The sequence below is a fragment of the Cavia porcellus genome, unplaced genomic scaffold (assembly GCF_034190915.1).
Source record: "Cavia porcellus strain 051 isolate PalLab524CR breed Dunkin Hartley unplaced genomic scaffold, mCavPor4.1 scaffold_18, whole genome shotgun sequence".
Lineage (NCBI taxonomy): Eukaryota > Metazoa > Chordata > Mammalia > Rodentia > Caviidae > Cavia > Cavia porcellus.
Genome location: NW_026947501.1, coordinates 44,421,769 through 44,447,927, shown reverse-complemented (window position 1 = coordinate 44,447,927; position 26,159 = coordinate 44,421,769). Strand labels below are relative to the sequence as shown.

The 26,159-nt window shown below is 39.2% G+C and overlaps 2 protein-coding genes across 2 annotated transcripts in view; one reads left to right on the top strand and one right to left on the bottom strand.

Annotated features, from left to right (window-relative positions):
• Positions 1 to 21,481, bottom strand: part of Septin10 (septin 10) — a 51,729-nt gene extending 30,248 nt beyond the window's left edge. Inside the window, exons 1-4 of the mRNA XM_003471615.4 lie at positions 21,367 to 21,481; positions 3,791 to 3,859; positions 1,788 to 1,905; positions 1,299 to 1,494 (exon numbers count right to left, since the gene is read on the bottom strand). Of these exons, the coding sequence (XP_003471663.4) occupies positions 1,299 to 1,494; positions 1,788 to 1,905; positions 3,791 to 3,859; positions 21,367 to 21,396 (413 nt within the window). The 5' untranslated portion in view covers positions 21,397 to 21,481. The remainder of the gene's footprint in view (positions 1 to 1,298; positions 1,495 to 1,787; positions 1,906 to 3,790; positions 3,860 to 21,366) is intronic.
• Positions 21,482 to 21,554: 73 nt separating this feature from the next.
• Sowahc (sosondowah ankyrin repeat domain family member C) lies at positions 21,555 to 25,957 on the top strand. The gene has a single exon (XM_013154502.2). The coding sequence runs from the start codon at positions 21,926 to 21,928 to the stop codon at positions 23,285 to 23,287; it is 1,362 nt and encodes a 453-aa protein (XP_013009956.1). The 5' UTR covers positions 21,555 to 21,925; the 3' UTR covers positions 23,288 to 25,957.
• The last annotated feature ends 202 nt before the right edge of the window (positions 25,958 to 26,159 follow it).

Genomic DNA, 26,159 nt, shown 5'->3' with positions numbered 1-26,159 from the left:
TCATTAAAATGGGAGTATGCAAGTCTTCCACACTGCAGTCTAGCATAACAAGGGAAAAATGAAGCCTGTCTCCAGCCATAATGGAGTACCTGGTATGGACTTACCCTAGATACCTGGAAAAATCCAACAGAAAGTATAGAACTGTGATCCCTGAAAAGGGAAATGCAGGCAGGGAACCCTACAATTTCTTTGACTTCTTGTGTGGAGACAAGCTTCCTGGGCAGAGTTCAAAGAGAGACAGTAACCTGATATCTATGAGTGAGGTAGGTTAGGACAGATGGACTCTGTGGACAGCACAATGAACAAAAAGGAGTTGCACAGATAGAAAGCTCTGAGGATTCGAAGTGGGCACCTCAGGCTGTAGCCAGGCACAGACCTGTACAAGGTGGCATTTCCACCTCACTGTAACAGAAACTGCTCCTCCCCACTCAGCGAGTTTTAGTTTCCCAGGTAATAAATAATTCCTGTTCCATTTCTGGTTGCTTCTGATCTCTTAGGAATGGCTGGTCACTATGATGCACAACTGGTTACTACGACACTTGTATAAACCAATCCCCAAATGGCAAGTCATTCTGCCTCTGTACTTCCTGCTTGCTTATCCCATATAAGTCCTAGACCACCAGAAATTGGGGCCTGATATTCTGGGAACGATCCCCATCAGTGCCTGCTGATGTAAATAAATCTGCCTCCAAATCCTAAATGTTGTTGCGGTGTTTCTACTCGCCATTGCATCATGAAATCTCAATATATTACTTTGCTAACTAATAAAAAACAGTCCAGTAAATAAATTAATGTGGAAAAGCAAGTTAAAATTTATTTTAACTGTATAAACATTATTTAACTGTATAAACCTATACAGTTACAATCTATTAAATATTTTAGTCAGAATTTAGCCAAAAAAATTAATGTATCATGTTTTTGGGCACTGCATATACTTGCTCTCATATCTTGTATTATTTTTTCGCAAACAAGTTGCTGTCTGAATACATACTGAATATCAGGAAATAATTAAAACTATTTTTTCTAAAATACATATTTTAATAATGTGAATCTAACTATTTCAAAGAAATTAGACAACTGTATATAAAGGTGTCTATTTGTTAATAACAAAATACTCTTAATTCTTAAAAATAATAAATTTCTGGAAGGAAATTATTACTATAAGGAATCTCAATCACAGTTTAAGGGGCAAGAAGACAAATATCTTGATCCTGAAATAAGAGAACTTGTTTTCTTGTATAAAAAACACCCACAAAAAATAAAAAACAAATAAACAAAAAACCCCCAAAACCACATACCTTTCTTCTTTATTTATTTGGTCACCAAATCCCACTGTATTCACAATGGTCAATTTTAACCGAACATTACTTTCCTGGAGTTCATATGTCTGGGCTTTAAGTTTAACATCAGGACAAAAATGTGAGCATTCATGCTCTTCAAAATTAGTATTAAACAATGTATTAATCAGTGTTGATTTTCCAATTCCAGTCTCTCCTGAAAAAAAAAAGGCATTAAAGATTAGATTGTCTTAATGCTAAGGTTGTCCTTAAATCATTAGCAGACCAGAGAAATGCTAAATTACTCAGAGCTCAAGAACACTAAAATGTTTACAGAACAAATGATTTAAAGTCTTTTTTTAAAAAACCTAATAGAATTTAAACTGAGAAAATGCTTGGAACCATGATACGATCTCAAACTGATAACATGAACATCATATTATTCATACAGAGAGTAAGTGAACTCAAGGCCCTTGAGGGAAATGCTCAAGAGGGGTTGCTGGCACTCACCCACACAGAGGATGTTAAAGCAGAAGCCTTGCTGAATGGATCTGTTGACAAGCTGATCAGGCAAACTCTCAAAACCAACGTGGCCACACATAGTCAAGGAACGAATAGTTTCTCTTTTCTGAAGGAAAACAAATTGAGAGCAACAATTAAAATTACTTGACTGAAATAGGACATATGTATACTTGAAAGGATACATATAATTTATGAAAGAGATTAGAGAGTTTATAATCATTATCCCTCACCTGGGATACAAGTGATTAAGTAAATTTTGAGAATTCATTTAGAAACCCAAAACACTTTTCTTATCCCCTTTCAACAACAACAGTCCAGCACAATTCATAACATTAAAATATTTGGTGTTCTAAAATAGGAAAATATTCAAAGAAACTATGGTACATATGCTCATAAAATGGAGAATTTTAAATCATTAAAATAAGATCAACTACTATTTTGAAAGACAAATTGTGGTAGCTAATAAATAAATAGTGGAAATAAAATGGAATGATAAAAATATTGATCCAAAGAAAGATAGGAGAGAAGAAAATGAAAGAATAGGACACATATGAAACCTAAAGAGGACCTAAGGCAAGTTCTTCCTCACTAGCTTCCAGGAGGGATGGCATGGGGCCAGGAATGGTTTCTATAAGCTGATGACACCCAAGCCGCAAGGAGGTAGATTCTGCCAATAACATGAAAGAGCCTGGAAAGGCAGGCCCACATAAGAAGGCTGGACATTGACACCACGGGCAATAGACTAAGCAGAAAGATTGTGGGCTGTGCCTAACTTTCTGATCTGCGGAATTGGGAGCTGTTTAAAACAGCGAAGTTCATAATAATGTGTCATGCAGCAACAGATTGCTATACGACATCGTTAGTGACCCGTGACACTCTTTGTCAGGTAAGCACATCATTGTCATCATTTTTTACAAAGAGTGAATAAAAAAGCACTATGCTTCCCATAAGTATATTCAAGATTACAATGCTTGCTAAGGGTTTTTTTTTTACATCAAAGTTAAACTAAATGGCCTCTAGAATTCCCTGCCTGTATAGAATTACGTTTTTAATGTCACAGGCCCAAAAGAAGCATTTAAAAAATGAAGGTGTGGTCTCCGTTATTTAAATGCAGAGGAGATGAAATTAAGTCATAGCTACCCCATACATCTGTCAATGAAGACAGCAAAGACGAGACTGACCGTAGCAAAGCAATGAGTTAGGAGGCAGATGAAGAGTATCTCAAAAAGTCTGCAAAGTAATAAAGATAGATGAGACTTTATTACCAATTACTGAGAGAAGAGGATGGCAGTCTGGTGGTTACATTCAGATTTATCAAAACTGTGGGGATCTTGGCATATATGGAAGATGAGAGAGAAACATGAAGAAACTATAATTATTGGAACACAGAATTAAAGGAAATTAGTCAATTTTATTAACACGCTTCGGCTTGCAATTTTGTTTCAATGAACAACATACTTCTTTGATCAAATTAAACTTACCAGCTTTTAAAATATAACCTTTAATATGAATTACCAAAACCATTCTTGCGACACAGACAAACTCAAAAGATCCTTGGAAGCATCAGATCTAATCTCACAGCAGGTAGCACTGGCTGGGGCCACCCAGTGGCTCTCTGTACTCTGACACCCACAGCTCTCTGGCCTTCCACAGTTTGTGATGTACCTAGCAAAAAACAGTGCTAGTCTTTCTATAGGATGCTGTTAAGACACCTGAAATTCTAATTTGCATAATGCCAAAAACAGATCCCCCAAAGTGAAAAAGAAATGAAAAAGGCTGCTTAATGTCAAATAGGATAGGAATATTGTGAATATTTAATAATGAATAAACAACACTGAATTGATGCTTCATTTCAATCAACAGAAAAATTAATTCACAGTCAAGGTAACCATAAACAAAAGCCTCTTCCATAAATTTCTGCAAATCCTTTGAGTTATTTTGAAATCATGGCAATGAGAGAACAAAATGATCTGTACAAAAGGTAGACTTACCCTGTGTTCACCACTGGATACTTGTGAGGGCATGGATGAAAGTTTTGATGCCATCTGAGACTGAAACAGCTAAAAAAGAAAAAAAGACATAATAAAACAGATACCTTAACCATCAACCTTTACCTATACGATATATTTGCATTAGAAATGGGTTTGCATGTTGTCATTATCACTAAATCTTGACCTGTCAAATCCATACGATGGGTATAATTGTGGCTATCTTGCTCCATAAGTAAACAAAATACAATATTCAACATACACACTATACGCTTGTACACATAATGATGGGGGCTAGAGAATATGAAGTAATATTTTACTATACTAGCGACCAGGCTATATGGCTGGGATCCTGTGGTCTCGAGGTCAATGTAACCTTACTTTAGGGACAGAGAAGTAAGTGGAAGCTGTCTGCTTTCTGGCTGTGCAGGGAAGGCTCATAACTGTAGCACCCCTAAGGCAATGTAATGCCTGCTGAGGACAATCTAAAGAATACACACATGTGGATATAGGAAAGAACCTGCTCTCCATTAACTTGTTCTATTCACTACAGTTGGTGTTCCAAGAAAAGTACACCCCCTCTTCTGTGCTCCTCCCTTGCTAATAAAAGTAGTCACAAAAGGTGGGTTGGGGCTGGGGATTTAGCTCAGCGGCATAAGTACCTGCCTTGCAAGCAGGCGGTCGTGAGTTCGATCCCTGGTACCGATAAAAAGGAAAAAGACAAAAAAAAAAAAAAAAAAAAAAAAAAAAAAAAAAGGTGGGTCAATCTTGAAGACTGTTGTACTTGTCCATTAGAGGCAGGTTCCTTCTGGTCCCTTGCACTGTGGGTCTGATCAGCCCCCAGTATACAAATATGCACACACATAAGGTATCAGTAAACTCCCATTCACAAGGAAGAGGGCAATGAACACCACTTTTATTTAAAAGATTTAAATACTCTATGAGTTAAGGCAGCACCCAAAATTAGGCATGTTCCACTGCAGCATACCCAGGGAAACAAAAATGTTAAGAATGGCCCAACTATAATAATAGCTGGAAAAGCAGGGACTTTAAATCTGAACAAGTAGCATAGCATCTGATAAATATAAAAACAAAGATCATACACAGAACCTCTACTCCATGCCCATCAGTACTAACTCATAGTACATTTCCTTATTTAATCCTTATTAAAAACATCTGCACCAGACATACTATTATTCCCACAACCTAGATGAGACGATTAGGAGTTAACAAAGGGAGTTATTATAAAAGATAGTAGGTATAGACACAGGTTTGATCTGACTGCAAAGCTGGTATTTCTTCTATTGTCCAAAGTTGCCAACCATATACACAATGACTGTAAGAAAAAGAGAATGAGGGAAGAAGGGTAAAGGAAAAGCTATGCTAATTTCAGGGGACGGCTATTCTACTTTTGCATGCATCATCACAAGATACTGAAAAAATGGAGCATCTTTTTGTTAAAAGGCGCTGGGGGGTGTAGTTGAACATTTGGCTAACATGCAATGCCTTAGATGGATTTCCAGCATGAAAGAAATACAAAAAGAAAGACAAGGAGGAAGAACAAAAGAAATGAAAAGAAAGGAAGCAAGAAGGGAAGGGAAGGGAAAGAAGGGAGGAAGGAAAGAAAGAAGGAAGAAAGGAAGTAAAGAAAAAGGCAGGTGGGCATACTGGGAGGTTAATATGGATATATTATTTTTAAAAATGTAATCAAGGAGAACATAGTAAAAAGTGAGTTCCCTCCCCATCAACAGTTTCTTTGCACCTCAGGTCTCTTTCTGGAAGGCCACTAGCATCTCATGCATTCTTCCAAATAAACTGCATAAATGTGTGCATACCTGCATATACAGGGCTCCTCATACATATAATGGTAGAAGCTAATTCGTTTGGCACTGTGGTTTTTTTGTTCAATCTCCTTGGAGACCCATATAATGATGTAGACACATATTAATCTATGGTATACTATCCTATTCCATACAACAGTACAGTATGCATGGATGCTCTATCAAGACAGTCTTGACTGTTATTACAATGAACTGTGCCACAACAAATAGCTTCACTCAAGTGTGACAAAAGGGAGAAGCTTATGTTCTTGCACCCCTCCATGAAAGAGAGAAAGGGGCTGAGAGGAGACAGACAGACAGACAGACAGACAGACAGTCTAATACCACTACTGGATATAGAGTGCTAGCAACAATCATCATTCTGGTAGAATGAGCTTGGCTGATCTTGTGACCTAACATTATATCATTGAGCATTTTCAAATCTTTAGCAGCTAACATAACACATTCTTTCAATATGAAATGATTCCATGCAGTAAAAGCTCCATGACAAACACAGAGGTACTGGTTATTTTTTCACAACCATATTACATAGTAATATAAAGCATATCAGAACTGGTCTAAAGTATTATTTATTCATTTTGGTCTGTGGGACAGAGTCTCACTGTAGTCCACACTGACCCTGAACATGTTAAAGAGCCCAGACTGGCCTTAAATTCTTGATCCTCCTGCCTCTGCCTCTGGAGTTCTAGGAATGCATAGTATAGCACCATACCCAGTTATTTTTTAAAACAATGTATATACTCCATTTTAAATTCTCTATGGCCTGCTATTTTGAAAATTTCCTGCATGCCCAGTTATCATGTGGCACATAAGCAGTGGGTCACAAACATCTTCTGTGTAGGACAGAAAGAAGTGAGAGTCACCAGAAACTAACACAAATATTTGGAGAACAAGGAGGTTGTTGAAGGCAAGGGCAGTTTTCAAAGTAAGCAATACCAGTGAATTAGGAAAGAGGTATTTTCTGTGATACTAACTAGACTCTAAGTTTATACTTTTGAGCAGGGAACAATGACAAATACGTGATATGGCAAAGAATGAAGGAGTCATAAAAACTGCACTCACAGGCAGGGTGGATTAAGGAAATACAGAGCAAAACTATCTCTTGTGGATGTGGAAGATTCTGTGGAACTAAATCTCCAGGCTTACTGAAATGAAAAGTAGATGACTAAGAAAGCAAATGCTTCATGCAAGCAAGATGATAAGAAAGCCAACTAAATATATGGGATCATTTACTAAGCCCCGAAAAAGCAAATGGGAGAGGAGCTGGAGGAAAAGAAAGGCAGAAAGTTTCTTATTAGGACTTATAAGTGATAAACATGGAGAAAAAGAATTGTGATAGGTCTGTGGGAAGTCAATCAATACACACTTATCATTTACTCTATAAGTGAACATAGTATTTACCAGAAAGCCTCACATTTTAAGGGCAGAATAACGGAACCCAGGCCCTGTGGATCAAAGCTAAGTAAGCCAACATTCTTGCAATGTAGTACATAAAGGAGATCTATGTACAACAAAAACAGTGGATGAGACACACAGGGTACAAAGAACTCTGCACAGAAGACACTGAGCAGAAAAGGCTGAGTGAAACCTGAAGAAGCAACAGGAAAATCAGCATGTGCAAAACACGCAAGTGTTACAGGGCTTGGAAGTTGCAATGAATCCTATCAGGTAAGCCTGAGGAAGCTTCTGTTCAAGTGCAAGGACAGCAAAAGTAGGCTGCAGAGAGTATAGGAGGCTGCTGAGTCCATTGACCTTGGGAGTGACTTCATGAGTGCCTCTAGTTTGTCTTAAACTAAGGTCACAGAATAGATGTTATTGTGAAAGAAACAGGAGATGAATCAGCATGAGTCTGATGTGGTTTTGGAAATAGAGTAGTTCACTTTTATGGTGTGTCCCAATATCCCTAGAGAATCAACTAAACTATGCAAGGACTGTACTGAACCTTGTAAAGCAATGCCTACTCTATCTTAACAAAGCACTTACCATGAACTATGACTTCACTTTTGCACTTTGAGGTGCAACAGAAACACACAAATTTTTTTCCTTCTTCATAATTTCACAAAAGATTTACTTTTATCATAGATATTTGCAACTTCAGCATTTGAATTTTTCTCCCTTTATTTAGTTTAGAACATTTGCCTTTTTACCAAAAGGAAGCAGTTTATAGCTTTTCTCTGACATACCTGAATGCCAGTATCATTAATCTTGCACTTCTGGGCAATGATTGAGTGAAACAAGGATTACGTGAATATAAGTACCTTGACATTCAATCTGCTAAGTGTCCAATAGGTGGGTAGAATATATATCCAGGATACATTGGACAAATGATTCTTGTCTTGTGCAAGACAGGATAGCACTATATTTCATATTCTGGTCAAGATGGTGTTCAGTTTAAAACTTACGGATTCTTTATTTCTTGAGTCTTCCCTTTAATATGTTTAGATTGTGCTGACTCTGGGTAACCAAAATCTTAGAAAATGAAACCACAGAGAAGGAGGGACTACTGTACTCAGTTTAAGACTTATGGCCTGGTGTGATGGAGTCTCTATTATATTAGGGGAAAGCAGGTAAAAAGCAAAGCATAGCACATGCTATGGAAGAGAATGATAAAGACAATAAAAAATAAGGCAAGAAAAGGAGACAGGAATTGTAGAGCTGGCTTGGGCGAGGAGACAGGTGCCATTCTGAGCAGGGGAGTTAAGGAAGATCTCAATGGAAGATGACAGTTCTGCGGAGAAGAAGGAGGACTGCACTGACATTCCAGGCAGAGGGGAAGAACAATGGTAGAGAACCAAAGGTAAGTGTGTGCCTGATGAGTAGGAGGAGCAGGCAGGGCAGGGCAGCTAAAACACAGTGGGTGGCTGGGTGCAAGAGAGAGTGGTCAAGAAGAACAGAGTGCCAGACCAGATAAAGCTTTTATGGTTTTTTTTTTTTTAAAGAATTACCTAAGAAATATTTTTAACACACAAATATTTATGCTAAAATATGAACTATTTTAAAAGGTCCACTATGATTATTATGTTTATAGTAGATTTTAAAAATGACAACCAGAGACAGTATCAGTTAAGAGGTCATTTCATTAATCCAAAGAGATCATGGCAGCTGATTATTCATAGAAGAAGTAAGACATGATCAAAATGTGGGTCAATTTCAAAGCTTGAAACAACAGGACATGGTGAAGGTTCAATGTGGGATCTGACAGAAGATATAGAAAAGAGTTCCAAAGTTTTTGGCATAAGGTAAAGCTTCCACTCAATGGAACTGGAAAGAAAGGAGGAGGATTGGAGAAGATCAGGAGTTTGCTTTGAAACACATTATAATAAAGATGGCTATTAGACATCAAAGTGAAGACACTAAGCAGTTACTAGATCAAATCAAGAGCATAGAGATACCTGGATTAGAAGTGGAAATTTTAAAAACATTGATATATAGCCAGCACTGAGTACTATGTGATGAAATCATCCAGGAGGTGAGGGTACAAAGGTCAAGAATCAGAATTGAACCATGGGGGACTACAGCATTTAAATGCTGGCAAACTGAGAAGCAATAGCCCCAAGAAACCAAGAAGAAAAGGGGTGAAAGAAACCCAGCAACATATGGAGTCCCATCTCAGGGAGCTTATCCTGGAGTGAGAAGAGGCAGTTAAACAAGAAAACAAAGTGTAAACATGCTATGAAGGAGACCAATGTGACAGACAGCAGGGGGTGGGGTGGTAGTAACAGGAAAACTTTCAATGAAGGTCCAAACAATTCAAAGAAGAAAAGGCCATTTAAAAAAAAAAAATAATCGTACTGCAACAACTGATCCCTACATGCAAACAAAATGAACTATGTATATGATTCATACACTGTACTATAATCAAAATTAAATGGATCACAGAGCTAAAAACTTCTAAAATATAAGATATAAAATTTCTGTGATATTTGGTTAAACCAAGATTTATTTATTACAACGTCAAAAGAATGACCTGAAAATGAAAAAGTGATCAACTGGATTTAAATTAACAAACGGACTTATTAAAAGATATTGTTAAGAGACTGAAAAGATAAGATACACACAGATAAAATTTTTGTCTCATAAAGGATTTTTATAAGAAATATATATGTTTAAAAATACTTTTATAACAATTAGACAATAATCCAATCAAAAGTTGGGAAAAGAGACTGAAGGTGTAGCTTAGCTGTAGAATGCCTGCTTAGCACGCACAAGCCTGAGTTTGATCAGTAGCAATGCAAAGATGGAAAGGTCTGAATAGGCATTTCATCAAAGATGGCAAAAAATCCCCAAATGATAATTTATGTAACATCATTAATCACTAAGAAGTACAAATTAAAGCCACAATAAGGTACCACTGTACACCTGTAAGAATGACTAAACAACAACAATAAACCCTGACAAAATCAAGTACTGACAAGGTTACAGAATAACATTAATTACTGGTAGGAATGCAATATGGTATAGCCATTTTGAAAAATTCTGGCAGTTACTTATTAGGTCAAACATACACCATACCACCAGGGGAATCCCACTCCTATGTACCAACCCAAGAAAAATAAAAGCATAAAAACTTGTAAGTGAATATGTACAGCAGTTTCATTCATAATTTCCCAAAACAGTAAATAACCCAAACACTAAATGGGAAAAAGGTGACTTAATTGTAGCACAGACACAAGCAATGGAGTACTACTCAGTAATAAATAAGCATGTACTGGCCTGGCATAGTACTACAGACCTGTAATCTCAGTGCTCAGGAGGCTGAGGCAGAAAGATCACTGCTGAGTTTGAGGCCAGCCTGGGTTACAAAGTGAGTTCAAAATTCAAGGCCAGCCTAAACTGCATAGTGAAACTCTGTCTCAAAAAAACAAAAAGGGCTGGGGGAGAGTGTGCAAATAGTAGGTGACGAAACCATAAGAGAGAAGGTCAGCAGCTGTCAGTGGCAGAATACCTGCCTAGGATGCACGTTTAACATCCAGCACTCCCAAACCACACATACAACTCACATAAGTTTTATACTAAAATAGGCAAATTTTATTGTAAATAAAAATTCATAAAAATGTAGCAGAAGTTCCAGATTAAAAACAAAGTCAATCAATATAGGCAAGCTGTAGCTAACAAAAACTAATGAGAATATCTAAAGATAAAATTATTTATATATATAATTATTTATAAACAACAAAAAATACACAGTGAAATCAGAAACGCAAAACAAAGCTAAATATTTTCTCCAACTTTTGAAAATCAAATTATACATAAATGTTAGGTTCTTTCTTCCCTTAGAGTGACGTTGAAACCAAGAATTAAAGTTATTTTCTATACAACAGAATCTTTGTTGCTATATGAGAAACAGTCTATCTTTCACTAAAACACAAAGCCCATAGAAAGGATCTCAGTGATCCATGTCACAATGGAAAAGTTAACATGACATTAGTACCCATATATGGCTGTAAAAGGCTGTTAGGATGAATTTTTCTTGTTGCAACAGATACAAATTGCTAGAGCACCAAGTAAATGGCCAAGCCATTTGTGAGGGCCTGGGGCACGCAAGTATAAGACAACAGGAACCAAATAAGAGATACTTGTTCCACCAAAAGTGAAAATGTTGACTTTCATTAACAACAACAACAACAAAATTAATAGTACTCAACTTGGGAGTTGGAAGCATAAAATGTGATAAAACAAATAAAGAACCTGCCATAGTGAATGCACTTCAGCATTTGGTCACATTTGGTCACATAAAGCCCCAAAAGACAAATCCTTAGGAGGAAAACTCCTTCAACATTTTGATGTTTGTGAAGATCTACAAGATTAAACCACAAAAAAGGTGAAAATATGTCCAAAGAAGCTGAAAGTCATGACTACAGTTTCATTTCATTTAAAAAATGCACTAAAATTTTAAACTTATTTTTTTCAAGATTGATAAAGAACTTAAGTGTATCTTAGTTGTAAGACAATGTATAGATTGATCTAAGGCAGTATATATCTTATTCCTGCCTTAAATGCGTAGCCAGCTCCTCTCTGCCAATCCATGGCCATCATTTAATATTTACCTGAATATTAAGCAAAAAAACAAAACAACAAAAAAAAACAAAACAAAACAAAAAAAAACCCAAAGAAAATACCTGTACTCATTTAAAGCATTATTTCATGTTTTACTTTCCAATAGTTCATTTTAGTAAGTTGCTTAGATTTAGAATAGTCTCCATAGAAACAATATTATAAACAGTCAAGTGCTAAGTAAGTCTGCAAATGCCTTATTTTTAATCTATGATACATATGGTATACCTTAGTCTTAAGACTTTTCAAATCAGACAGCAGACTAAGAATAAAGCATATTTGTTGCCTTCTTAGGCTAACGCTAGATAGTGCTCCCTCTCCTCCCCTCATCTTTTTTCTTTCCTTTTCACTTCTTCTCTTTTCTTTTCTTTTGGAGACAGGGTCTCACTATTTAGTCCAGGGTGGTCTCAAACACATAGTCCTTCAGAGTGCTGGGATTATAATAGGTGATGCATTTTCAAGCATGGGAAATTATCCCATTCCCTAGAGTGGGCAGAAATTGGTTCCTGGATTTCATGTCTTTTGTTTCTACCCTCAAAGCTCAATCTGATCAGTTAAACAACTTGTCCCTGTGGGTCAGTTTCTCAATTGTGATCAACTCCTGTGGATCAAGTTCAAATGTCTTTCAATGATTTTATTTTTGAAAAAAATTTATTTTCATCTCTCCCAATGGACTGATGTTTCTTTCAAAATAAAACTGCATCCTATTGTATAGTCAATACTTCAAACTCTACTGCCTATTTTGCATGTGAACTTCAGCATGGTTCTATCATTCACTTAGATTCACAGGCTGGATATAATAACACTCAGCTTTTCCCTTGGTTTCCAACATGTCCAAGTTAACCATGATGATTCCAACTTCTGCTTCCTGGAACAAAGGTAAACATAACAAATATAAAGCAAAGTGCATTATGATTATTAGGGCTCATGCAAGTGGCATAACTTGGAACTTGGAAATATTGTCAATTGCCTATTACTGCATGTAGCACAACAACATCCTGTTAACTACTCTGTTTTGATGTTCAGTTTTAGTAGAACATCCAGGAACAAATTCCTAAATTGAATATATCTAAGAAACAAATTGTTCAGTTGTCCAGATTTTATTCTTCAATAATGAATCTTTCCCACTAATGAAAATTTAAATTAAATTAGTTTAATTTAGTTTGAGATTAAATCTGTTAACTTTTTCTTCTGAGGGTACAATAATAAAAATGACTTAGAAATGCAGCTCTAGGTAAACATTGGAACAAGCAAAGTTTGCATTTAATGTTTCTCTTCTTTCCTCTTTGGGGTCCTCCTAACTCCAAGACTTCTCAGTCTTGCTCTAGGTCAAAATTACCTACCTGTGTTTACTCCTAACAAATTTCTGATATATTTGATTCTCAAGATTTCAGCTGGCATTGAGAAAGTAAGCAGTGACCAGCCTGCTTTGATGTATCTATACTTTTATAAAAGCTTTAGATTTTTATCATGTCTATAAAGGCATGCAACATAAATAGCAAAATGTATATTTCTAAACCCACCAAGTCACTGTCCCGGAAAATTTGTCAATAGGGGAAATTTTTCCTCTATACATATACTGTAGGACTGGCTTATTTAATAATCTTTACTTATAACAAAAATATTTTTCTTTTTCAAAAATCATTCAAGTAAATGAGTCTGGCCTAATTCATGGCTTTAAAGCAATGTTCTTGCTAAATACTACATGAGCACTTAGACAAAAATGTTGCTGTATGTGACTTCTATTTGACCATGAAAACATGAAAAACTGGAGACCGACTATTCACAAAACATTTAAGGTATCATCAATATACTCTATATCTGATATTTCACAGCTTAGACATCATATTCTCTTAAGAAACACTCCTTTCTGTCTCCATAAATACGGTCCACATAGAGGATAGAATGAATGTGATCGATTCCTAAAAGAGAAAGATAAAGGTGATCAGGGAGATGCTCATCAATTCTCTCATCTTATCTTTGCTAAGTCCCTTGGTTATGTGACACTAGGCTACCTAAACTAGCTCAGAAGGGCTAGGAAGTTCACCATAAGTGGCCAAACCTTCAGGGCCCTCCTCACATCCACATTCAAACAGAAGTTAGGGCTCTTCTTCCTCCTAACCTGAACTACTTACTCCTCAGGATATATATTTTATTTTTTGACATCTGGCATTATTTTAATTCCTATTTCAATTATAGTACACAGGTCTGACATTCCAGAAAATAACTCCATGCTGCCGATATAATTTCTATTTCTAGTAATGAAGACTTCTTAAAACACATCCTTGATTAACTAGGTAACTGCTGCACAAGCTCTGCTAAACACCCATGCATTTGAGGTGTGTCTTGTCTCAGTGCCAGTTAAATGGTAATTAGGACTCTCTGGAGAAAGATTTAGACAATCTTAAATGGACTGTGGGTGAGAAAGCGTATCTTTAACCCTGTGTAGTGTACATGCTACCCAAAGCATAGGCTCCGGGTTTCTGTAAATTTTTTTTTTTTTCCCTAAACAGGGGTCTCCCAAAGCCACTAAGTTTTCCAGGCTCAGCTCAAACTTGCCATCCTGCCTCAGCCACATTCAGAGCTGGGATGACAAGTCTGTGTCACTGGCACAGCTTCTCAGTTTCTCTTGTGGGAATGACCAGCGTCTCCCCTGATAAGGGTCCGAATGAAGTAGAAGGACTTATCAAAGCCAGGGTTTACTTTCCCTCAGCTCCACTGCTCCCCGCAAGAGAGCATTTCAAACACACTCTTCACTTTATACCTTTCCTTTTTAGTCTCAACCTCAGGTCATTTTTAAAATGTTTCTCCTGTATTTCATTCCATAACTAAAAATCTCTTAGAGTCTAAAAAGACATTGGGAAATCCTAGAATTCCCAGTATAGTTAATTCATGGTTATTCAGGCAATATGACAACCATTATTTTGCAAAATAGATGCCTTTACATATTCCATAAAAGGAGCACGATAAACAGGAAAACAACTGGCACTGTTTCAGAATACCCAGGACTCAGGATTCTCTAAAGGGCAAAACTAATTGTGTAACTTCTTTAGCATGGCAGCAATGTTTGCTGGAAGTCAAAAGCACACCTGTATGTATGAATGGCATTATTAATGGCATTAATGGCATTATTTAAATACAAACAAACATCAAAAAACATCTACCAAAGTATAATTCTAAACAATTGTAATGCTAGCATACAAAAACTCACCTTTGCAATATGTTCTGGGGGTAAATGTATAATGTAATAAACTCTGAATTTTCATATATATATATATATGTGTGTGTGTGTGTGTGTGTGTGTGTGTGTGTGTGTGTGTGTGTATATAATTAAATCCTCAATGGGAAATGAAAAATCTTGGACTTTTTCAGAAAAAAAGATTGTTGATTTCAAGTTTAACTGCTAAAGACAAAATTTTAAAAAGAGGAAAAATGCTGGAGCAAAACATATGTATTTACTGAAGTAATACTAACAAAATACAGGTACTACATCCCAAGCTACTAAACCGTGATATTCATGTCTGAGGTTTTTAAAGTCAGTTTTAAGAACCAGGTGTGGTGGCACAATAGCACATGCCTCTAATCCTAGCACTTGGAGGGCTGAGAAGGAGAATTCTCGGGAGTTTGAATGCAGCCTAGACTACATAATGAGTTCAAAGCCAGTCTTAGCTATATTGTGAGAACTTGTCTCAAAAACAAAACAAAAAAAAAAGTGAATTTCAAATCTTTTAGCTGTGTATGTTATTATGACTATGCAACATGTGATTACTATTTCTGTTCTTCAAATCAGTAGTACATGTAAAACTTACAAAGTGTTAAAGTTTTAAAAATAAAACATCATCTAACTCAAACTTTCTCCCAGATAAAATCAGAAAATATAAGACTTAAAGTCCTCTGAAAAAAACACTGAAAATCTCATTATTTTGTATGAAGAATACTCAAAATCTTAAAAAACTTAATATTGTTGAGAATGAAGTCAATATATTCTTTTATGAAGAAAATTTATTCTGTAGTGCAAAATTAATATTTAAAAGCACTCTTCCCTTACACATCAAAATACACAAATCAATGCACACAAACTGTCTAGAACTGTTAGGATGCAAATCAGTCTGTGAACACTGAAAAGCTATGATTCAATATATAGCTTAGGGAAGGTAGAGCTTTATTTGGGCATAAATATTGACCAACAAAGTTCCTGGCTGTCTATGAGCATTATAACTTACTCATTTAACATTCAGCAAGAATAAAACTTTCAAAGTGGACATATTTTCCATAAAAAATAATCGACACTTATCCTCAAAACACACTACTGTGTCTATGGAGGATGCAAAGGATTGTATAGGTTAATCTTCCTGAAGACAGTTATTGAAGGGAGAAATGTAAAGCTTGTTAAAATGTACTTGATGTGAAAAGTTATGCAACATTTAAATACAAATTAGAAAGTACTGCAAGGTAGCAAATGACAAAGTGTCAAAATGAGTGGTATCTTATACCACCAAGGATTGGAGCTCCAGAAGAGGCAAGTCAAGAGCTAAGTCTTTCATTATACTATAATGATTATAGGGTCCCCAGATGGAGAGATGGGAATGTGCTAAGCATGGCGGTAGTAATTAACCACAGGACATGAAAGGGAAGAAATTAAGATATACAACATTAAGACAGAAAGTAAAGCAAGCAAGAGAGTCTTTAAAATATAAAAACTATTCTCCCTGAAGGATAACTGAAAAGGAAAAAGAATCCCATAGCATTGCAGCTAAAGAGGAAATAACAAATACAAACAAGAATTACAAAGACTTACACACTGTGCAGATTAATCTTGATATCAACCTGATTGGATTAGGCGATTTCTGGAGAAATCATCAGCAAGTAACTTCTGGATGAAGTAGGTCATGGGAGCATGACCTGAGGAACTATATTTAGTACTTGGTCTCTTCCTTTCTAGCTTCCTCCTACTACTCTGTTTCCTGGATGTCATGGGTTGAGCAGCTTCACTGGCCATGCTCTTCTACCATGTTTTTGTCTTGCCCTCAGCCAACCTTAGAAACCATGGGACCACATAAACCTTTTCTCCTTTAAATTGTGTATGTTAGGAATTTTGTCCTAGCAACAGAAAGCCAGCCATTTCAAAGGTACTGCACTCAGCAATAGTTAATTATACAGTCAAGCTCTACGGAAACATAAAGTGAATGCAATCACTAATAAAGGACATATGGTGATAATGGTAGAGACAACACAACACAGAGTAGATCTTACCATTGCTAGTAAGACATTAAACCTCTCTGTGTACTTTTAATATCCTTTTCTATTACAAAAAGAAACCTGTTATGGTGTAGGTATAAAATGTACTCCAAAAGTATCATGTGTTGGAACAGTGACTGGATCACTGGGTCATCAGTAGCTAAATGTGCTGTTAGAAAGAGGGGCCTAGTAAGAAGTGGAGCACTAGGGACTTGACCTAGTAGGGTAGATTCTTGATCCTAGCTATTCCCATCTCTCTCTGCTTCCTGGCCACCATAAATTGAGCACCTTTTCCTCTGCCATGCCTTTCCCACTGCATCCAGTTCCTGTCTTAGAGCCAACCAACCACGGATTGAAACTGTACAGTAAGATTTCATGATAAAAACCTCTTCTTTAAATTGTGGATGTTGGATAGTTTGTTCTAACAATGGGAAAGTGACTAGAACAGATTTCAGTACCAGAGAAATAGGGTCATTTCTGTGACTATACCCAACCAAGATCTAGAAGCCTTTGGGTTCACAGGAAGAGTTTGCAACAGTCTGGAGGTGCTGGTTAGAGAAGCAGTAAACCAAGACTGATGGGAAATTCTGGTCAAAATTTAGAAGACAAGAATGCTGACAAGGATGTAAGCTTTAGGTTGGGGATTTAGTTCAGTGGTGCAGCACCTAGCAGTCATGAGGTCCTGAGCTTTATTCCAGTACCCACTACCCCAATAAAGAATGCAAGCTTTTGAGAAGCTCAGAAGCTGGGAACAAAGTTCAGTGGGCAGCTAGACCAGAGGCCATGTGTGTTACTTTCTGGCAGAAAATTTGTCTTCAATTTACCCATATCCTGAGACTCTGTGGGAGACTCAGATTAAATGAGTGTACTGCTTATTCTGCTGGAGGAATTTCAAGTTAGCTCAACAATCAGGCTGTGTTATAGGTACTGTTGGAGATTTTTAATCAGATTTATGCTGATAGAGAAGTCATATCACTAAATGAACAAATAAGAGGAAAAGTACTAAATCAATAATCTAAGCTCCCACTTTAAGGACCTAGAAAAACAGCAAATATACTCAAAGCAACCAAAAAAAAATACACTTCCAAAGAAAAGAAATAAAAGTTAGGATCAGAAATCATTTATACTGAAGACAGAAACCTTTTTTAAAAACCAATGAAACAAAGAGCTGATTTTTTGAAAAGCAAATGAAACTGACAAACTGTTAAGAATAACAAAGGAAAGGTACACAACACAAATTACCAATGTTAGGACTGAAATGGGAGAGCACAGTTTATTCATGTAAATTTGAAAACTACAAGGAAAAGTTCAATTCTTTAAACTGCCACAAACCACACAACATGACATAAGATGAGCAGCCTGGTAACTATTATGGGACCAAATCTATAATTTGAAAACAACCAAAAAAGAAACTTCTGGCCCTAGATGGTCACTTAAGAATCTTACTATTTAATGAATTAAAAATAATTCCATACTTACAATTTATTTTATAAAGCTAGTATTTCTCTGGTATGAAATCAAAGATAGTACTGTATGTAGAAACTATATGCCACTAGCCTTCATAAAGTAGTTTAAAAAAAAAACTCTACAACTTATGGTTAAAAAAAAAGTTTTACAATAACAGAAACAGGGAAAGGAAGGAGGTCTATTTCCACTATTACTGAACAGAGTGCTAATGTAACATAATGAAACAAAACAATTATACCAGAAAAGAATACAGTGCTAGAATCTAGCAAGCAAAATAAGGCTCAAAAGAAAGGGCTAGAAGATTATAAAAGAAGAGTTAAAATTGTCCCTATTTGCAAATGATAAGATGATCTATGTAGAAAATTTCAAAGAATCCCAACTTTTAAATGAACTTACCAAGGTCACAGAACACAAGGTAAACATACAAAAATCAACTATGTATAGTACTAATAAATGTCAATACAATTTAAAAACGATTACCTATAATCTCATAAAAAATTGTACAGTTAGATGTAAAAGTATAACTCTAACAAAGCAGACACACGATGGTATGCTGAAAATGCTAATGAAAGAAATAAAAAAATTATATTTAAAAAAGGGAAACAGCATGCTCATGAAGTGGAAGACTCAAAACAGTAAAGATATCAATTCTCACAAACTCATGTAGAGAGTCTCTCTGAGTGCCTACCAAAATCCCTAAGTCTTTTTGTAAATATAGTATATTTAGGTAAACTTAACAGCTGGAAAGAATAGCTCAGTTCTTCAAGATGATTCTAAAATTTATAAAGGTAAAAACTAGAATAGCTAGAAAAAAGTTTTTTGAAAAATCAGGAATAAAGTAGGAAGAATTAGTCTATGCTATGTGAAGACTTACACAGCTCTATGAATCAGTGTATGATAGATAATACGGAACACAGAAACAGACTCACATAAATGTGCTCAACTGACTTTTGACAGAAGTGCAACAAGTTGGCATGGTGATGGTTGTTTATATTTCCAGCACTCTGGGAAGCTGCAGCAAGAGGATTGCAAATTCAAGCCCAACCTGGGCAATTTAGTGACTTAGTGGGATTCCATCTCAAAATTTTAAAAAACCAGTAAATAAAATGCAACAATTTAACATAGGAATGAGAGCTTTTCAATCAACAGTGCTGCATCAGCTTGACATCCATAAACTCCCCAAAAATGACCAATCTTATAATAGAAAAATTAATTCTACACGTGTCATGAGATTAAATCTAAAATGTAAACTGTAACACTTTTGAGAAAAAAGAGAAAAATCTTTTGAGTCAAGAGTTAGACAGAGAGCTCTTAAGTTTGATACCAAAAGGAAAATCCACAAAAGGAAAAACTGATTAAATGAACCTCATCAAAATTTAAAGCCTTTGCTTTGCAAAAAAATTCCATTAAGTAGATAAAACGACAAACTACAAATTGAGAAGAAAAACTTTGCAAACCACATACCTGAAAAAGGACTAGTATCTAGGATACATAAACACTACACTCAAATCTAAACAATCCAACTGGAAAAAGGATGAAAAAGAAACGAAGGTACACTAACAGAAGAAATAGCAAATATGCATAAGAAAAAGCTTGCAGCGTCACTGACCACTGTGTAAATATAGTTAAAACTACAGTGAGTTATAGTGCACACAGATCAGAATGGCTACGGATAGGGAGGTTAACTGCTGACAAGGATATGGAGGAAATGGATCTCTCACACAGCGCTGGCAGGAACGGAAAAAGCGGCCACTCTGGGATCCAGTCCTGCTGTATGGTATATGTAAAACTAAACTTGCAGACAAGGAGAGTGGTACTCACCACTCTGGGAGGCTGAGCTAGGAAACTCACACATTGGGTAACTTAGGACTTAGGGAGACCCTGTCTCAAACAATTAAAAAAAAAAAAAGACTGGTGATACAGCTCAGTGTAAAGACCTTGGTTTGCAATTTCCAGGAGCCAAATAAAATATACCTAAGTACGCAATTAACAGAGGACCCAAAAATTGTATTCCTGAACATTTATTCCAGAGAACTGAAGACTTACGGTTACATTATGTTACATTAGGAATTACAGGAATGTGTATATTTATAATAGCCCCAAATTGGAAAACAATCTTAGTTTCCTTCAAACAAATTCTGGTACATCCATACCATGGAATACCACTCAATAAAATTACTGATACAGTACTGGCAATAACCTAGATGAATCTCTAGCAAACTGTGTGAAAAAAATCCAATCGCGTTCTCACCAGGCCCCCTCCACAGGTTCAACGCCCCCCCCCCACACACACACACTCAGAGCTATCGCACAGCGGTCCACAATAAGAGGCTTCCGATCGGGTAGGGAGGGCAGTCCAGGCTCTGTATCGCGGCCCCTCCCAGCCGCCATCGGAACCGTCTTCTGCAGCAAAGTGCTAGGACCAAGAGGAGTTCTAAAACCCGCTGGCCTCGGAGAGCTTTACACACGTTAAAAGCGGGGCATTTATAGTATTAGAAATTAAAACAGAACGTTTTCCACGGCAAGAACCGCGCAGGGTAAACATTCCCCACCGCGCGCCCCAGGAAGTCAGCGCACACACTGCAGCGCGCGGAGACAAAAGGCGGATCCCGCAGAGAACTCCGCTGGCCCCGAGTGGAGGCCCACCCGATGGCCCCCGGGCGCTGCTCCCAGTGCGGAGGGCGGTCGGAGGGGCTCGGGCTGCGGGGCTGTGCAGGGCGACGGGCCGCGCGCTGGGACCCTGAGAAGACGGGCCACTGCCTGTCCCTCCAGCGCCCGCCCGACGCTCCGGTCGGGCGAAGAGCCGAACGGTTTGCGCGCCAGGCGGGTCTCTACACGGATCAGCGGGCACCGGCCGGGGCTCGGGGGTTCTCGCGGAGCCCATGGGCTCCGAGTGTTACGGAGGGGCGCCGGAGACCTGGGACACGGGCCAGAAAGTTCTGGGGGTCCCCAGGGCTGCGGCAGAGGGCGCGGACTCACCCGGCGCCGCGCGTCATCGGTGGCGGCCATGGCCGGGCGGGCGGGCAGCGAGTGGCGGGCTCACCCAGCCCGGCCAGAGCGCGTCCCGCGGGCGGCGGCCAGGAGGGCGGGGCCGCGGGGGCGGGGCGGGACCCGCGGGGGAGCGGACGGGGGGCGGGGCGGCCGTTAGGGGGCGGGCCCAGGGCGGGCCGGCGTTCCCGCACGTCGGGAGAGCCCCTCCGGAACGCCGTTGGAGCTCAGAAGACGGAAGCCTGGGCGGGAGAGCAAATGAACAGAGCGGGAACCAGAGGAAGCCTACAGGAGGGGAGGGCAGGCCGAGCGCCGGCGGCGAGAGCAGAGATTGCAAACAGCACAGACCGGAAGTGGGCGTGACTAGGCGCCGGGACCGGAAATGGGTGGGTCGGGGCGTGGCAGGGGCGTGGTCGCCCGCCCGGGCCCTAGAGGCGGTGAGGTGTCCTGGGCCCCAGTCTTGTGAGCCTAGTTCCCGCGGCCGGCTTAACTCCAGCGCCTTCGCCAGCGCCATGGGGCCCGGCTGAGCCACCTTCTGGGAACAGCAGGGATGCAGATGGAGGGGCCTGTGGAGCCGAGCCCCGAGGCGGTGCTGGGCTTCCTCGCCGAGCGCGGGGGCCGCGTCCGGCACGCGGACCTGGTGGAGTACTTCAGGGGCGCCCTGGGGGGCGAGCCGGAGCAGCGCGCCCGAGCCCGCGCGCGCTTCAAGGAGCTGGTCAACGCCGTTGCCACCGTACGCACTGACCCCGCCGACGGCACCAAGTATGTGCACCTGAAGAAGCGCTTCTGCGGGGGAGTCCCGCCGCCAGTGGACCCGCCCTGCCTGACCTCTGAGCCCACCCGCGACTCTCCTGGTCCGTCCCCTGAGACCCCGCGTGACCTGCCCGCGCCGCCCTCCGAGCCTTCGCCGGAACCTGCGGGTCAGCCCTCGGAGACCGCTCTTGAGCCGCCCCGCCCACCCCCAGATGACTGGCCTGCCACTCCGAGGGCCACGCGCCCCGGCCTGCGGGACCCGGCGCCTGGCGGTTCCCCGCGGCCCGGGCGCAGCAGCCCCGCGAGTGCTTGCGGGGGAGGTCGTGGCAGGGGTGACTTGGACAGCGCATCGGTGACTTCGTCCACGGCGGAGGAGGAGGGCGGCGGGGCCGCTGTGGCGCTGGAACCCCTGGAGCATGCCTGGATGCTGTCGGCTGCCGACGGCCACTGGGCCGGCCTGGAAGCGCTGCTCGCCTGCGAACCCAGCCTGTTGGTCAAGCGCGACTTCATCACGGGCTTCACCTGCCTGCACTGGGCCGCCAAACATGGGCTGCAGGAATTGCTGGCCACGCTGGTCAACTTCGCCAGCAAACACCAGCTGCCGGTGAACATCAACGCGCGCACGAGTGGAGGCTACACCCCCCTGCATCTGGCAGCCATGCATGGGCGCGTGGAAGTGGTGAAGCTGCTGGTGGGGGCCTACGACGCCGACGTGGAGATCAGGGACTACAGTGGGAGGAAGGCCTCCCAGTACTTGAGTGTAAGCGTCGCTGAGGAGATCAAGAGCCTGGTGGGCGCTCTGGACGAGGAGGAGGTGGAGAGCTCGGCCGGCAGCGGGGGCGGGCGCTGGAGGCTGTCGAAGGTGCTCCCTGCACACCTCATCACCTACAAACTCTCACACGTGCTGGAGGATGGGGACCACCACCACTTGACTGAAGGGTGGGCTGGAGGCAAAGCCAAGGATCGCAAATCTTCAGGCAGCTCGGGTGGAAGAATAAAACCCAGACTCAACAAGATCCGCTTCAAAACCCAGGTCATCCACAGCACGCTGTCTTCCCGGGATCCTGAGCAGCCGCTGGAGGAAGAGGAGGAGGAGCGGACCTTTCGAGGCCACTCGTCCTCCTTCAAGTTGAGACCCAAATCCAATGTGTTTGGATAAAAAGTAATTGTTTCCCGAAATGCTAAGGTGTGTCTGTCTTTGGAAAGGAATACTAGGTAAGTAAGGAAGAGAGACCAGAAAAGACAGAATTATGCCTTTTTGAGGAGCTAGGGTGAGTTGGGAGAAATCTATTCAGGCTAGTATTCTAGGGGAAGTGGATTTCTTTTAAGTGATTAATTAAGTGATACTAGCTGTTCAATTCATTCCTGTGTAAGTACCACTTACTAAAAGTAGAAATTTTTTAAAGGGTGCTTCTTAATTACATTTCATTCTTTATTTGTGTTAAAGTAAATGGTTTTATAAAAATTTTACTAACAGGAACCTTAAGCCCTTTTATAATAAGCTAAGGTGTGTCTGTGGAGGATTAATTTGACAATGTCTCCGTGCCTCCTCCCCACACCACCCCTTGAAACTCTGGTTTCTGAAGACTAGAAATGTACTAAATTGGGGAACAGACTTGATGATTGAGAGTTCTTGCACTAAGCACTACTGGGTACATCCAAAGGAAGGAATAGTGCGCTTATATGTATCTTTTTCTAAATAGCTACTTTTTGAACAGCAACAAAAAAGGCAAATTGTAATGAAACTGGTAACATTTGTAAGTATGAACAAAACTACATGCTACCTTTTTTTTTTTAACTGATTACATTTGTTTTTTAAGGTACTACTGAAGGTCAGATCTGAGATGAGTTTCAAAAATACTGATTAGAAAGCAATGTAAATGAAAATGAATCCTGTTGGTATTCTAGTTGTATTGTAAGTAGCTGTTCAGTTATGTTTTTAAAGCAGTTTTAATTTTAAATCACTGAGGAAATAGGCACCATTTACTTTTGAATTAAACTGTACTTTGGTTTCCACGTTTATCCAACACCACTGCACTCTGTGGGCCATTATTAATGACTACCCAAACTTATTTAGAGAGAACACTTAACCTATGGTACTTTTAAATAAAATATTGTTTCTTGTTCTGATTGTCATTAACTTGTTTTTCAGTTGTAACAGTCTAAATTTGGTAGGGTTTTTATGCTGGGGTTCACATAACCTTTGACTGAACTATAAGGTACGTAGGAAGAATTACTCAACAGAAACTAGAGTTAGGGTTAAATTTGAAAAAGATGGCATGTTTGTGAGCCTATGCTATGAAGTAATTATTAAGAATGATTCTTCTCTAAGAGATTTTTTATTTCACTAATACGTTCATAGTTTCTATATTTTGCTGCAACATTTGCAGATGTTTAGAATGCTAAATCTAGTTTTTCAGTTTTTTTTTGCATCTGCTCAAAGAGCTATGGTATAGATACTGAAAAGCTGGGTGGTAAATCTTACCAGATTAAACATGCACTTTATAAAAGGAAAAGAGAACAAACAGAATTATTTCTGTATTTAAATGCTGCTAGCTATTCAATTCATATGTAAGTGAAAAATACCACTTAATAAAGTAGAGATTTTTTTTTTAAGAGTGGTTCTTAATTACATTTCATACTATATTTGTGTTAAAGTAAATGGTTTTATAATTAAAATTTTACTAGCAGGTACGTTAAGCCCTTTTATAATAAGCTAAGATGTCTGTGGAGGGTTGATTTGACAATGTCCTTTCCTGAAATGTTTTTGGTCTCTTGAGTGCTGACACCGAAGTTGCTAGTACAGGAGTGAGTTACAGAGTGCAGGAGTCCACACAGGATCTGTGCAGAGCTGTGACATTTAGGGCTCTTAGATCTTCAGTTTTCTAAGTCATAGGAATTTGTAACAAGTTCATCAACCAGATCACTGCCTACATGGCAATTGCATTTGCTTATAAAGGGGTGAAAAAAATTCATGAAATACATAAACTACTGTCCGTTTGTCTCCCTTTATTAATGTTTTAGGATTTGGGAAATGGACCATGTACATTTGAAAAGCACAAAAGTGTTGGGGGAGAAGCCTAGTTTTGTGTAAATTAAAATAGGTTCACAGAGGGTGAAAAGCAGCATTGGTTTTGAGTCTATGCATTACTAGGTAGTGCAGAATAAGCTACAATTTTCCACAGAGAAATCTTTATAATTTCATAGACATGTAAAATTAGGACAACTGTAGACTCCTTCAGAACCATCTAAATGTTCTGTTGGTCAGTATTAATCTTCTAAACTATATGTTAATAATTACACAAAACCTACAATTCAATTTGCTAAATCTTTAGAGATTGAGTTACTTTTTCACACTAAAGGTTGTAACTTTCTGGTAAAATAATCATTTAAATTTTCCAAAGTCATTCCTGGAGGAGAGCTGTGGTACCGTTTCTTGTTATGGTGTGTTTGTGTAAGTGTAGTATTTTCAGCTACTTAGCTCTACATTCCTCATGTTTCAATTCTTAATCACAACTAGTAATATCTTCAGAGTTGTGCCTACCATTAACATGTCAAACACTTAGATGATTATCGACATGTGACTGTGTTTTATACAAACATTCCTGTGCTTTTTACAGGTAGTGTTGAAACTAATGAATGTCACTGTTTTGGTGGTATGAAAAATGTGAATAGCTTACGTAGCTTAAAAAAACTAGTACTAGTTTATTCATGCCTAAAATTGAGTCTAAGATGCCTTGTCTCTCACTTTTTTAAGTAAGTGGAAGTTTGAGAGTGTCAAATCAGTTTTTAAAGTGCATTTTTGTCAAAATAAAATGTTCATACTAAAGTGTGTCTCTGAGTTGTCTGATTTTCTGCAGCCTTTCAGTCATCACCTATAATCCTGTTTATTGATCATGAAGTGCTTTTTGAGGTCTCTGTCCAGTGGTTGTGCTAGCAATTGTTCACACATGCAGAGCTGAGGGCTCAGAGCACCGCAGTCCAGTTAAACAGGAGTTCCAGCTGGGCCTGAGAGGTGAGCTAGTTAAGCA